Raw genomic sequence first — 15,917 nt, 5'->3', positions numbered from 1 at the left:
CCTCCCCATTCAAAACATTACGATTTAGTATTTTGATATTTTAAATTTTTTCCTACACCGAGTAATTTGAAACGGCACGAGACAGCCGCGAAGCCATATATATTTAATAAACTCTTGACCCCACCCCCCTCTCCAAATAAAGGATCCTAGAAACGTAACATTCAGACGCCAATCTTGATTAATGATAAAATGAAACAATACTTTACGATCCACTCGTTTATAGGATGATGACGTCATTTCCTACTGCCCAGGTTATGGAGAAAAAGGAAGATTAACTCGAAGTCTAGGTTTTGATTTCCGGTAGTTATACAATTACTTTGTTTATGGAATTATCAATGTAATTCACTTTAATGAACAAATATCTTAAGAGTGTTATCGCCTGTCTTTTATTTAGTAAGTTACTGTCTTTAATATCGTTCTTTCTGTTAAGAGGGTTAGATATTGTGCATTGCTAACACCAATATTGTGATATCAATTTCTTATATATAGAACCTTCTCTTCAATTACACAGAGTGTCACACCATTTTGTATAAAATCTTTTATTTTTTAAAAAGTTTATTTGGGTTGAGAAAACCACGTTTTTGTGGTTGGCAGACAGTATATACAATCCGGGTAACTAAAAGGATTCCCAACGTTCATCACCATTGGAGTCCAGTTCAGGGTTTATTGTGCAAGTGTTAAGTGAGATATCTACATCTGAGAAAATGCGTGCATGATCACATAAACACAAACACTTTGGCCACAGGCTCAAACTACCGTCATGGATGTAGTTCTAAGCAACTTCATACACAAACACACACACAATAAAAAAAATGTCTGGAATTTCTTTTCTATGACTGTCACACATTGAACAATATTTTTACACATCTTACTTTTTTTTTTTTTACAAAACTTACAATCCGGGCTAACTATTTAAACTATAATGGTATTTCTAAGCTAACCACCTTTACAAATCAAAAGAGGGTAACAGTTTCAAACTTCTTGTCTTTAAGACATATAGTGTAAGTCTGTAGAGTTATTGTTTCACGATACAGATGAATGGCAATTTCTCGTTGAACTGTCACCTCTTTCTCCTTCATCCACGGCAGGACTGCTTGGGAAGCTTTGGTACAGCCCATTGTACGGCCACTCCTCACACAGAAGGGTACGGCTGGACTGTTTTCGGTAGTTGTGTACAGTCCATTTTGTGGCCACTCCTTAAAAAGGAGGGTTTGATCTTAAAATGAGCATCCTTGTCGCCTTCACGACGAATTCTTTTGGGCTGTCAGAAGCATAAGAGCTTCCAGAAAGTCGGAGTTCTCCTGCCAATTCAATCTCAATCGGAGTCAGAGCCAACCACAGCTGCTTTTTTCTTTTTCCGTGGAGGTTTTGGTTTAAGTGTTTCTTCATCCTGAAGTTAAAAGAAAATAAATTATTTAAAAAGTCTCATCAGTATGGTGTATGTTGTGAACACTTGAATAATCTAATTACTGAAACTTTACAATGATTGTGAAAAAAGAAAACTGTTTGTTGTTAAGCACAACAGGCTATTTGTGCTGTGCCCACCATGGATATAGAAACCCAGTTTTTAGTGTTGTGTTATTGGACTTACCACTGAGTCAATGGGGGGCTAAACAAAACAGGCCCAATGCACTGAAAAACTAGCTTTAGTCCTAGAAATCATTTTAATTAAGATATTATTCCAAGTATTCCCTTTCTTCCACTTTTATTCACAATTAATTGATGTTGAAAACGATGAGTAATACTTTCTTAAATGTAATGTTTGAATTTAGTTATGAATCAATTATATTAATTTAAAAAAAATGCGAGTCTCATTTTCCTTTTATTTGAATTCATCTCTCTTATAAAACTGCACAAATTTCTTGATTTTTAAAATTATTTTCAATCCTGTTAGTACATCAGTTTTACTTTGTTCTTTACGTTAACCAGATACGTGTTGGTTTGAAGATGTTTCCTGTTACTTAGTTCTGTAAGGAAAGAAGATGAGAACGTACCTCGGAAGATGTAGCATCACTTACACCGACCACTGGCTGCTTATACTTTGTGGACCCTTTCGGTCCTTTTCCTTTCCCACGGGTTGATTTGTTTGTCCTCATACTATCCAGCTCTTCCGTCAGAGCAAATAGATCACTAAATCTGTCAAAAAATTTACAGAAAAATTGTCAAATTAACAGAAAATAAGTATATGATTCGACTTTTCACAAAACCTTTTGAAAAACTGTTTTTCTTTATCATCACTATCCCTTTTTCTATTTAGTTTTCAAATAGTATCGCACGTGATTTGTAATTCACGGACGGTCATCAATTCTTTAAATTCTACAAAAAGTACTAGACTGTCATAAGCCAGTTACTTGAATTGTAATAACCATTCAGATCTTTATAAAAAAAATGTATTTTTCAAGTCTAGGAACAGTTTGATTTAAAAATTCTCCCTTTGGGTATTTTGAATTATAAATCCTCCGCTTATGCAGTCGGAAAAGATTGTTTTTGAACTTTGAATTTTGTTTCAGTTAGAGAGTTATAAACAGAACAGTAGTCACTGTTTTCATTACCATTATCTGAATTTAAACAAAAATTCTGATACAATCTTTGAGCCAAAATGTATTTTTTTTTTTTTTTATACCAAATTAGATAGTAGAGATAGTGATAACCAGCTTATTTCTACCTTGAAACTGATGAATATCACCTGCATAGGAGTTCACAATAACTTACCCGACAAGTAGTAACAATTATCATAGTAAACTTACTTAGTTTTTTGTCCTTCACTGCAGGATATCTGAACGTGCAATAGGGAAGCTTGTACCATTTCTTGATTAAAGACTGAAATACAGAAAAAATAATTCAACATAGTACAGAAGGTAAAATATGTATCCCCCCCCCAAAAAAAACAAACTAAAATCCAGCTCTAACGAGAATATTCCCACAGCTGCTTTCCAGGAAAAGTTATAAGAAGATAAACTGACCACTGGCCAGGATTTTCACCTTTTTCTTCATTTTATTCTATGGCTGGGATTTTCAGAAAAACTAAAGTAGATAATTCCAGATTATACTTTTAACATGCTTAAAATAAGAAAGTGGTTGTGATTATCAGATGACAAAATATTCTGGATATTAACTTATCAACAACACTTGACTTAAACATCATAAAGTTCTTAAGATATTCAACAAGGCATTTATGTCAGATGATAACATTTGCTAAGATAATCAGCATTAAACCAACAAAAGTAGGGTATGGGATAATACTACATTATCATATTTTCTAGGATACTTAGCAAGAAATAAGCAAGTATCCATCACAAGCATTGAAACCCAATTCTTAGCATTACGAGCCACCAAACATGATGCTGAGCCACTAAAGGGGAATTATTTACTAACAATAATTAAAGGTTAACATTTGTTTGTCTATTGAATTTCACACACACTTGAGGGTTATCTGTGCTAACCATCCATAATTTAGAAGTAACAAACTAGATGGATAATAACCACAGCAAACTAGTTAACATAACCCACCGCCAACTGTTGGGTTACTCTTTTTTACCAATGAACAGTGGAATTGCCTGCCACATCATAACATCGCACATATGAATGAAAGAGCATGTCTGGGGACCAGATTGGAACCAGCAACCCCCAGATTGCGAGACAAGTACCCTAACCACTGGAACAAGACAACAAATAGAAAGAATAGCATAAACACTTACACGAAGTTTGTTTACAGTGCTGTCGGAGCTGGTCTAAATGTGCTAACGTTTGGTCTACAGATGGGGCTTGAGATTTATTGGCTTGGTTCCTTGAGAAAAAACAAATACAACATGAGAAACTAAACACAAATGGTAAATGCTTCATTCATCTCCATACATTATACAGTATCTTATAAAAACTATCATGAAGTTTTAGTTTAGGTACATCGAACAACCAATGCTTTAGAAATTTTCTTTGCTACAAACTTGTTTCCAGAACCTAAGCTCTTGTAATTAGAATAAGAACCTGGATACAAGAAACACATAATCCAGAATAAAAAACAAATTAAATTACAGACAACTGCTGCTGAAAAAGTTAGCAAAATTTTACGATATTAACATGATTAGCTTCATATCCTCCGATCCCACGTCAACTCACCGTTTCCGTTTGTTTGGTGTAGATGTGGCTTTAGATAGCTGAGAACTAACAAGCTCGGCAAGTTTCTCTTCGTGTTCTTGAGACCAAAACTTCAGCACTGACACCACAAAATGGTCGTTAGGCCTCACTTGCCGGCTCATGATATGCCTGAGTAATTCAGCTGAAGGTCTACGTTATCAAAATATCTCAGTTAATTTCATACTTCAACTATAATTCATTTACATTTGAGTTTTAAAACACAGAAAAATAATATTACACACAAAAAAAAGATGACCAACATTTATGTGTTTTCCTAGCATATTAAAATAAATAAACACTATGATTACAATAACTGTAAAATAAGTAAAACAAAACATAAGAATGTATTTCAGAGTATTAAACTCAATGTTGACACTTACTTTTCTTTCTTCAACATAAGCAGTATACTGGTTAAGGCTTCTGCATGAGCTGTAAAAAGCAATTAGAATGTTTTTCAATACGCTCAACATAAACATGTTTAATGGATAAAAGATGATCCACAAGCAACTATTTCTTACAATCAAATGTTTATTAGAGCTTCATTAGATTACAAATGTAATAAAATAAAGTAATTTAACTATGGAAGAAAGCTTTTTTTTTAACCTTTGACTCTCAGATTGTGAGTCAAGCACCCTAACTACCAGCACATAATCTTATAATTGCCATGTGAGCTTTTTGAACATATTTTTCTAAACTATCCATGTAATAAATCGGTTGTTGGTGATCAAAGTAAAATTATGAGACACAAAAATAATGTTAATATAAGCAATTAATCCAACTAATTACTGCTTGAATTCCTTATTATTTATCTAGTAAATTACCGATTTTGTTCGGTAAATTCCATACTTGACTGTTGTTACAAACAAAAAAACATAAAATTAGTCAATATGATGCAATATGTTCATCCAACTGGCAGTGAACAGTATAACAAGTTGGCAATTTGTGGGTCAAACGTCATAATATGCCACACTAATAGTGTGCTCCTACTATGGTAAACACAAACATACGAAGACTAATTAATTTAATAGCCAAGAGAAATTAGTAAGTACTTTTGGGACATTTAAGGACTTTAACTAAAAACAACTGAAAATTCCTGTTTAAACTTACCATTGTACTCTAGTTTGGGAAGGATTGGGAGGATGTAGTCAACAGGGATGTTGTGGGCAGCTATAAGTTGCCACAAACAGAACTGCTCAAAAGTCTCCCATTCAAGACTGGCATCTAGATAAAATAAAATGAGTAAATAAAATTAATTTTACTTTAATAGTATATCAACCAAATAGTCTATAAACATGCTGAAATGTCTCTTGATTGAAGAGAAACTTTATCTGTTTGTATTTAAGCACAAAGCTGCACAATGTGCTATATGTGCTCTACCAACCATGGGTATCAAAACCTGTTTTTACTGGTACAAGTCCTCAGACTTACAGCTGAGCTATGAGGGGGTTTAAGAGAAGCATTTAATAGATGATAGAAATTTAGGAAGATATGTTAGGTGACTTTAATGTTAGAAAAGGATCTAAAGTACTAGAATAAAATGTTAGAAAAGGATCTAAAGTACTAGAATTAAATGTTAGAAAAGGATCTAAAGTACTAGAATTAAATGTTAGAAAAGGATCTAAAGTACTAGAATTAAATGTTAGAAAAGGATCTAAAGTACTAGAATTAAATGTTAGAAAAGGATCTAAAGTACTAGAATTAAATGTTAGAAAAGGATCTAAAGTACTAGAATAAAATGTTAGAAAAGGATCTAAAGTAACAAAATTATTTTTTAATGCATCAAGTTTCTCAGGAAGCAGAGCTATAGACTGGCACAAAAAAACAGCTTGACTATTGCTTTAACTGAATATTTTTCAAAAACTTAATCTTACCGTAATCATCAATTTCTGCTGTAGGCAATAGTAAATAACAAACTTTAAATAAAAAAAAGGGGTGGGGGTGTAGAAAAGAATCTTGTTTGTATTCTAAAACAACCATTATTTTAGTTATAGGCTGTTTTGTTTGTTTCATAATTTTGTGCAAAGCTGAAAAAAAGAGCCATTAGGCATCCCAAATTTTGAACTGACAGACTACAGATAAGACAGCTAGTCAACAGCACCCACCACCAACTCTTAGGATACCCTTTACCAAGGAATGATGGGATCAAAATGTCACATTACACATCCCCACTATTACAGCTCACCCAAAGTTTTGTGTACATTTTTCAAGTAACAGGTTGCAAACCACGAATTCGCAGACATAGTATACTAACTACCAAGCAATGCCGAGCCATATAAATTTTGTAAAGCAAAAGAAAAAAGTGTGCACTCTAGTGGTAGAGGTGTCAATCATATCATTCTAGAAACAATGGTAAAAAAGAAAATATGCATATTTAACTACCACTCATCAGATTTTATTTGTACATAAAATATATTCCACTGGTTCGAGCAATTACATATTGCAAAAAAAATTCCCTAAAATATTTTTCAAAAGCTTATTTGACAGTTTTCTAGTCACTATAAACAATATACAATTATTAGGTAAACAGCTTTTAAATTAAAATCTCTATGGCCTTTTTTTTTTTGCATCTGAATATCAATTGCTAAAACAGAGAAGCAAACGGTACTTACTAAGAACAGAAAGGAAGGACTCTTTACGAAAGAGAATCATATATCCTTGGAGAATGTGGCAGATAAGATCTTGAAGCTGTAAAAAGCCCATGTTTAATGAACAAATTTGCTGACTTGACTCCTTAAAACAGAACTGGTGATTCCATAAAAATGTAAACACAGGAAGAAAAGTTTCTTATTTATTTCTTTTCTAATCAGAAAAGGAAGAAGTACTTCATAAATATCAGATTAATATTTTGAAAAGAATATACTTTTTTTTCTTCTGATTTTAACGAAATAGTAATAGTGATAATACTATGTGAATAGATATTAGAATATTGTTAATAAACAGATGATCCCCAAATATGTATGAGAGCATAAACGGTTAGTAAATTTTAAGCATGGTGATTAAAAAAACAAATTTAAAACATCACGAGAAAAATTCCTTACTTGTGAGGCATCTATACATGAAACTATGAGATTTAAAAGTTCAGCATTTCCTACAGCAATATTTGGAAACTGAAAACAAAATGGATAAAAAATAAAGTTTTTTAGATTTTAAACTAGAAGCATTATTATATTCATATTTATTTAATCAATTCCTCTGCAAAGCTTCCTACTAGAGGGAGTTACTTAATTTTCTTTAAGTTACTTAAGTTATTTTGAATTTTGAAAAATAATTTAAATAATTTGAATAATTTTTGAATATTTAAATAAGTTATTAAAACAACAAAATATTTTTAAAATACATTAATATATTTTTTCTGACATTCATAAATACAATTTTGTAGTATTCAAGCCTGTTCATCAAAAACGAGACCTTTCATTAAGTACCCTCACAACAATAATAGGTAAAATCAAATATGACAAAAAATATTCTGCTTAGACATCATGAAATTTCTTTATAATTTGAAATTTCTAGTTAAGTTGTAGCTCCATGTGCAAAATTCAATTTATAGACATTTTCAGGATGTTTTTTTAATAATTTGTTTCACCTTTTATAATTTTTTTTTTTACTAAACAAATGATCCACTTTTTATTTCTTACACCAGTCAAGTTTTATTTAAGGTTTTAACCACAATAATGTGTTGTTTAAAAATTATTTTAGGTGGTGTATAGAGGAACAAGTCTCACCAACCAGTGGTGAACCTAATGCTGGATCAGTTATGTTTGTTGACTTTGTAAAATAAATGCTAAAAGCTCCCTCTTTCTTTCATTCTTTTATCTTTCACTTTCTCAATTAATGTTAGTTAAATAAATTGGAAAAAAGCATATAATACCATCAAGTTAAAATAAATGTTTAGTCACATTTATGTTTTAATTTAATCTAATCTTGACAATACATAAGGCTTGACTATTTTAAAGAAATAAATTACCTAGAAAAACACTTCAAATATATTACAAACTGAGACAGCACAAGAAGAATGTTTGGCACTCACTTGTGTGTAGATGTCCGGTATCAGAAAACAAAACATGTGGACATCCTCATCTTGGCACATCTGTGATAAAATAAAACAAGAAATGACATCGGAATGCCAAGCGATAGATAAATCAGCTGTTTGAAGGAAAGACCTTTAAAAAAAAACTCGACAGTTCCAGAAACTTCCAAGTTGTAAATGAAAGGTAATATTACTTTATTATATATTTCAGGTTAGTTTAGACATTCTAACATTATCCACAAAGATGCTCTGCATTTTAGTTTTCACAAACTTTTAAAGTTTCGATTTCAGGGATAAGAATAGGCACAGAAAAAACAAAATTTGAAATATTTTGAGCTAAGGAGATTCAGTGGACATGCTCCCCCTGAAATATATAAGGATATTCAGAGGACATGCTCCCCCCTTGACAAATATAAGGAGTTTCAGAGGACATGCTCCCCCCGACAAATATAAGGAGATTCAGTGGACATGCTCCCCCCTGACAAATATAAGGAGATTCAGTGGACATGCTCCCCCTGACAAATATAAGGAGATTCAGAGGCTCTCTAGTATATTTTTCTGTCTGTTTTTTTTTTTATTTGACAGATACGATTCCCTTAAGATTACAGCAAATTCGTCAAACATTAGACACTTCTAGTTGGTTTTTCCATACGATTATAGAGGAACTTTGTGAAACACAGTTTGTTGTAAACTGTGCATAAAGCTTTTCCTGGTAATTCAAATTTATTAATTAATAATCCCATTTTTGACTCCACCATTTTTGGTTTACTCCCAACAACAACAAACGTAATTTGTAATTTTTTCTCTAACTAATACCATATGAACTTATTTTTAACCAAACTACCAACTTTTCATCATATTACGTGACAATCGTTGCTAGTTTTTTCAAACTAACGTAAAAGTTTTCAATGAATATTTTGCACACAAAATTCCCACCATTTTGTAAGATCAGGAAAATCGTATTAACTAGATTCTTATTGGTCAAATGTATTAATATTTTATGTTTTATTGCAGTGGTTCCCAACTGCAACTCAAAAGTACTTTAAAAAGTTAAGACTGTATAAACTGGTGTTCAGTTGGAAAACGGGTTGGGAACCAATGTGTTATTGGAATGGTAAAATAGGCAACAGAGTATTGCCCACCAAACACAATTTTATCCTGTGAATCTCACGACAACACTGGATGACATTAAAAAGTCAGAAAATTCTCATTTTTTACACGAAAAAAGTTTCTATTAAACTGAAACTTCGTTACATGATTTAACAAGATTTACATCTAGAATTTGTGAAACAAAACAAAGTTTGATCTCACCCTTAGATCATCCAGGAGAGATGATGAAAGGTCCTTGGAATCAAGGGACTTGACTAAATCTCGGTACGATGACATATTAGTATCTTGTATCTTGCTTGCCTTCACAAAGTATAGCAACATGCAACCAAGTTTGGGCTGATGCATAGCAATCTCGGCAAGGACCATCAACTGAGGTTGTCTGCTTGGGTCTTCTTCTGGTGTTAGGCATAGGTTTCTAGAAGCAGAAGAACTCTTGAAAAAAAGCTCTTGGACTTTCACGTGTCATAAAGTATCTCTGGATAGTTAGTTTTTACAGAAACAAACTATCTTTTGGCACAGACCACTGCATAATTAGCTTTTACAATAACAAGCTATCTTTTGGCACAGACCACTGCATAATTAGCTTTTACAATAACAAGCTATCTTTTGGCACAGACCACTGTAATATTAGCTTTTACAATAACAAGCTATCTTTTTGACACAGATCACTGCAATATAAGCTTTTACAATAACAAGCTATCTTTTGACATAGACCACTGCATAATTAGCTTTTACAATAACAAGCTATCTTTTGACATAGACCACTGCATAATTAGCTTTTACAATAACAAGCTATCTTTTGACACAGACCACTGCATAATTAGCTTTTACAATAACAAGCTATATTTTGACACAGACCACTGCAATATTAGTTTGCATACTGTGTCTATATCTCAGTATCACTACACACATCAAACAAGAAAGCCTGCATGAATATATAATTCCAGTGGAAATTTGAAAAATTCTACATACAGAACAATCATAACAAAAATACTTAATAATAAATATTTCTTCCAAAGCCAGATGTTTTACTAACTACAAGTTCTATTTAATTGGAAGTATTAATCCTTCATGTTCAACTAAATATTTCTTCCAAAGCCAGATGTTTTACTAACTACAAGTTCTATTTAATTGGAAGTATTAATCCTTCATGTTCAACTAAATATTTCTTCCAAAGCCAGATGTTTTACAAGTTCTATTTAATTGGAAGTATTAATCCTTCATGTTCAACTAAACAAATCATAAAACACTTAACAAGGGTGTGTGTGTTGATTTTCAACCAGTAATGAGTTGTTTTTTTACCTTCACTTCATAACACTTACCTAAACATCACAAACAAAGGTGTTCCTATTGAGTCTTCCAATGACCTATAGTCATAAAAACAAAAATATTAAAATCAAAACAGAAACTGATGTTTTTTTTGATACAGCCACAATACATTAAGTTCATTCAGTTATTACATAACAATCCTAAATACTTACTCGTCGTCTACTTCTTGAGGAAATATTTTTCTCGTAAATTCGTCATTGAGGATATGTGCCAAACAAATGCCAAGGGTGGAGGCAGTGTCCTGGTCAAAGTCATTCTGTGGAAAACATAAATTGGCAAAAGGCTTTTAGTAACACTAACAAGAAGTCTGTATCCATCCAGTTTAAAATATATAAGCATTAGTCAAACATCTGACAAATGTCAAAGTCTGGAGTTAACATTTAAACATACAAGTAAATAATAAATAAAAACACAATAATAATCGGTGTATTACCCCCACATTAACATGTTTTATAGGTCAGAACATTTTTGTAATCAGTATTATATTATTTTTTTATTACCACAAGTAACATAAGCCTAAAATGAAATCTCACAAGCTTTCACTTGATAAACCATGTTCCATATTTTCACCCTAATATTATGCTACTCACTCCTTGTAAGATGGCCTGAAGCAACTTTTCTACCATTTCACATCTTGTTTCACAGACCCTATTGAAAATAAGTGAATGAAAAAAAAAAGGCGTTTTTTAATATTAAGGCACAACAAACATTTACATTTCATGGATTTTCAAACCAGAATTTCTTGTAACTCATGATATTTTTAAATACAAAGTAAAAACTTAAGAATTATTTAGAATGTGGAAAAGCATGAATAACTTCACTTCAAAGCAAGAAACTATCGGTAACTCTTTGGATCATGCATTTGTTACTATAGTAAACATAAAACTTCCTTTGATAATTAAACCACAAAATACATTGTTTGTCATTGTAAAAAACTCACTTTCTTTGCTTGTAGATACAATTCATAATAATTCAAAACATTTTCTCATAACAAACTGGAAACATCGACAAGGACTTACTTCTCGTTTTTGAGGTTTATTACCCATTTCTTAATGTCCCCCGAAAGCTGGTCTATATATTCACCGATATCCATTTGTTCTACTTTGGATGTTTCTTTAATGGGCCGAAACTTGATATCTCGAACTCTTAACTTGTCTAGATACAAATAATACACGCAAAAAAATTCCTATTACTTGTTTCTTGCTGGATTTTAAGATAAAAGTAATTACAGAGACATTTTTGAAGACTTGGGTTAAATTTTTCTTGTCTGGAGATATACTTTTGGAAGGTCTTGAAGTAATGAATGTTTACATATTTTAAAAGACATAATATCCAAACTGAAAATCTTACTGGCAATGACTATAATAATCTAAATAAAAATAATCATCTGAAAAAAAAAAAATTTTTACAAAGCCAACTGCGTTTTACAGTTTTAATCTGATGGACTAGACTTTAAAAAATTATTAATCTACAACAAAAGTGAACTAAACTAAATACCATCTCGTAAAACTAAACTTAAGTTCACACCTTTATTTAAGCATTCAATCTCCAAGAGATACTGTTTCATGATTCAACACAGTCTTAAAGAAACAGCTGTATCATAATGTCATTGAGACTAAAAGTTAGTACAAGTTTCTCTTTTGCTGAATACATCATCAGATTGTGAAACTTTACTTTGCAGCTAAAAATGAAGTTTATTCTGCTGTAAAGTTTACTTTCTTTTTGAAAAATAATAAAAACTTAAATACTTAACACAATTTAACATGAAGTACAACTTAACATAAACGACAAGTATGTAGTTACCACTTAACTTAGGTTATTAACCACAAGTATGCAGTTACTACTTAACTTAGGTTATTAACCACAAGTATGCAGTTACTACTTAACTTAGGTTATTAACCACAAGTATGTAGTTACTACTTAACTTAGGTTATTAACCACAAGTATGCTAGTTACTACTTAACTTAGGTTATTAACCACAAGTATGTAGTTACATTTTTCTTTACTAAACATAAGTGGTTATTTTTTAAAAGTTATAATGCTGATGTAATTGTAGCTGTATATTTATGTTGTTATAATATACATTTAATTTGAGCTGTGTGCTTATGTTTTTTCTTAGATATGATGGTAACTGCATGTGTGTGGCTTATGAACAAGCTCAAATAGTAACTGCATACTTGTGGGTTATAACCTAGGCTAAGTTGTAACTACATACTTATGGGTTATAACCTAGACTAAGTTGTAACTGCATACTTGTGGGTTATAACCTAGGCTAAGTTGTAACTACATACTTATGAGTTATAACTTAGGTTGAGTATAACTGAATACTTGTGGTTTATGTTAAATAGTACTGCATACTTGTGGTTAATAACCTAAGTTAAGTAGTAACTACATACTTGTGGTTAATAACCTAAGTTAAGTAGTAACTGCATACTTGTGGTTAATAACCTAAGTTAAGTAGAAGAATATATTAACCATGTCTTGAAATATTTGAAACACTTACCTAAAGGTATATCATCTTCATCTTCGCTAAACTGAGCCTCATTTTCTGAATTATTCAAATTACCAGTGTGATTCCCGTCAATTATCACTACTTCAGATTCTCTAGGCTGGAGAGGTTCTTCTGGTTTTACTTTAAAAAAAATTGAAACATTCATCAGATACATCATGAAAACACAATTACATATCACCAAAAAGTACCACAAGTCCTAACCCTAACCTGCAATTACAAGTATTATTTAGCAAAACTCACACGTTCTCATGTGACGGAGAACGACACAAAACTTTCAATGCAAGTTAGAAATGTACCCAATTCTAAGTATTTTGTGTTAATGTTAAACCACACGTTTCATACAAATAATGATTTTTAATTTTGTAAACCGTTGTGAGGCTTTCAGACAGCATTAATTGCATATAACATTGTGGGTTGATTACAAAACGTTAGTAATGCTACCCAATTTTTTACATTTTTCTTTTGCTATAAACTTTAGACAAATGCCCAGATTGATGGTAGGGTATTAAACCTTACTTGGAACGTTTAACTGCACCGATGATATCCAACTGGTGCATTACCTCTAATGTGGGTTGATTTGCTGTACATCACATGACTATGAACATACAACAACATGTATATTACTATCTTTAGCAAAAAAAAACTTCTGTTTGTGAATATATCCAACCAGTTTCTTTTGGTACCAGAAAATCTGGTTAAGGAGATACAGCTTGTGTCTGTGAGATCTATCTAACCAGTTTCTTTCTGTACCAGAAAATCTGGTTAAGGAGATACAGCTTGTGTCTGTGAGATCTATCTAACCAGTTTTTTTTGGTGCCAAGACAATTGTCATAGAGTCCAAGTTTCTTTCATTGCTAGAAAATGTGAATAATTATGTAGATATTTTTAGTAGCCTTTTTGGTTGTCAGGTAATCTGTAAATTTTAATTCCATTATTTTGAACAATAATAATACTTTGTGTAACACAGATTAATGTTAAACTACCTTCTTCCTTCCATAAATATAGGATCTTTGTAAACTAGTGCAGACCTCTTAAGTAAAATTATACAGAAATATATCCTACATATTCATATCTAAAGTGATATCTGTAAAGAGATTTCTGAAAACTGGGAAGTTTATTAACAGTTATCGTTGAAAAGAGAACTCAAATTCAATGTGCACAGAATATGTGTAAATCTATAATATATAGTTCAAACATTTTAAATCGTTTTTAGTAGTAGACTAAACTTCCTTATAGCTTTGTGTATATATATATACTATTAAAAGCAAATTCATGTATTGGTCTGTCCCATTTTTAAAATTTAGTGTAAATAAAATTTTTAATTACCTTTTGCATTTTGTTGTTGTTATTTTCCTCAAACTTATAAATACAACTTGACGAGCTAACACAATTGTTTATCACCTTTGAAATGTTTTCTTTTTTTAGGTTTTTATAGCCACATTTTATCATAAATAAGAAAGGAATACTACTCACCATCACTAACAGAACAAAATTCACCAAAGTTTTCTATCACCATTGCCCTAAGGTCTTTGTCAAGTTTAGGATTATCAAACAAGGGAGATAAGGACCTACGAAATATTATGGATTAGTAAACCACAATACAGACTATGGTCATACATGATACTTAGAAATAAAACATTTTATTGAATTTTGTATAAATTACAAATTATACTAGAATGACATAAAAAAAATTCTAAACATTTATACAAACAAACATTGAGTTAATCCAAGAAGTGGTTTTATTTACTAACACAGAAGTTACTTGTCTCACAAAAAATTGTACTGAAAATACTGTAATGAGAACAATAAAATATTTGAAAACTACTTGTTTTACGGGAGTTTAAAAACTACTTGTCCCAATCATAATATCAAATCTATAGATAAAAGAAGCTACTGTAAGTAACTGTAAATGATCCTCACAGTATCGTGCACACTGATATCCAAATCACCAATCTCGTATTAGATGGAGATAAAAACGATGTCAGTTAATCAAGTGATACAGATATGCAGTGTAATACCATGGTAACATTCACCTCCATTTATCTAATTAGTCCAATAAAAGCTCAAACAGCTCAAAACTACAATCCTCGGCTTATACAATATGAGAAACCGTGTTTAAAGTTGTATAAAACAAGTAACTGTCATATTAGTTTGGCAGTAGGAAATCAAACCACTCTTTATACCAAAGCTTGAAGAGTTACTTAGGGATGTCACTTCCGCCGAATTCCTTTGCTTGCCTTCAGTAATGCAGCCGAGTATATACAGCTTTAATAATATTAGTTACATTAATTATTAATGGGTGATTAAATTAGCACGATAAAATAATAATGAACTTAATATGAAAGAAGTATAGCAGATAATGTCTGTGGTAATGGCACCCAAATGTCCAGACAAATCCAGACACTATTAAACCAATCAGCTGTCATGGAAAATCAATTAAGGGTATGGAGCCGAGTGCTTACACCCACAACGCCTCAACTCCTACTGCCTTTCACTGTCTGCAGTCAGTTTTAGGGTGGTTTCATATGCACTTTAAGAATGCTAAGGGTTCCCACAACAGTGAAAGGCAGTAGGAGTTGATATGTGGGTGTAAGCACTTAACTCCTTACCCCTTAATTTAGTTTAACATCAGCATTTTGATTTTTTCTGGTAGATTGGATATCCTCAACACATTTGGGTGCTATTACGAGAGGCATTATCTCTTCTGACATCAAGTTGACAACTAGGATGGACAATGGCAATTCTACCATAATGCTTATATCATTATATATATATATATATATATATATATATATATATATATAC

General features: G+C 31.7%; 1 protein-coding gene across 2 annotated transcripts in view; it reads right to left on the bottom strand.

Moving 5' to 3' along the window:
- Nucleotides 1-872: 872 nt before the first annotated feature.
- The window catches only part of LOC106468171 (integrator complex subunit 3-like), a 35,244-nt gene continuing 20,199 nt past the window's right edge, over nt 873-15,917 (bottom strand). For both annotated transcript variants that reach the window (XM_022396469.1, XM_022396470.1), the window contains 17 exons: nt 14,586-14,680; nt 13,104-13,232; nt 11,620-11,755; nt 11,191-11,248; nt 10,753-10,856; nt 10,594-10,638; nt 9,473-9,686; nt 8,162-8,221; nt 7,173-7,241; nt 6,744-6,819; nt 5,242-5,355; nt 4,515-4,563; nt 4,117-4,284; nt 3,699-3,787; nt 2,748-2,820; nt 1,995-2,136; nt 873-1,390 (listed from right to left, as the gene is read on the bottom strand). In XM_022396469.1, coding sequence (XP_022252177.1) covers nt 1,316-1,390; nt 1,995-2,136; nt 2,748-2,820; nt 3,699-3,787; nt 4,117-4,284; nt 4,515-4,563; nt 5,242-5,355; nt 6,744-6,819; nt 7,173-7,241; nt 8,162-8,221; nt 9,473-9,686; nt 10,594-10,638; nt 10,753-10,856; nt 11,191-11,248; nt 11,620-11,755; nt 13,104-13,232; nt 14,586-14,680 — 1,696 coding nt within the window. In that variant the 3' untranslated portion in view covers nt 873-1,315. The remainder of the gene's footprint in view (nt 1,391-1,994; nt 2,137-2,747; nt 2,821-3,698; nt 3,788-4,116; nt 4,285-4,514; nt 4,564-5,241; nt 5,356-6,743; nt 6,820-7,172; nt 7,242-8,161; nt 8,222-9,472; nt 9,687-10,593; nt 10,639-10,752; nt 10,857-11,190; nt 11,249-11,619; nt 11,756-13,103; nt 13,233-14,585; nt 14,681-15,917) is intronic.

This window comes from Limulus polyphemus, unplaced genomic scaffold (assembly GCF_000517525.1).
Source record: "Limulus polyphemus unplaced genomic scaffold, Limulus_polyphemus-2.1.2 Scaffold2900, whole genome shotgun sequence".
Classification (NCBI taxonomy): domain Eukaryota; kingdom Metazoa; phylum Arthropoda; class Merostomata; order Xiphosura; family Limulidae; genus Limulus; species Limulus polyphemus.
This window is presented reverse-complemented; position numbering and strand designations above follow the sequence as displayed.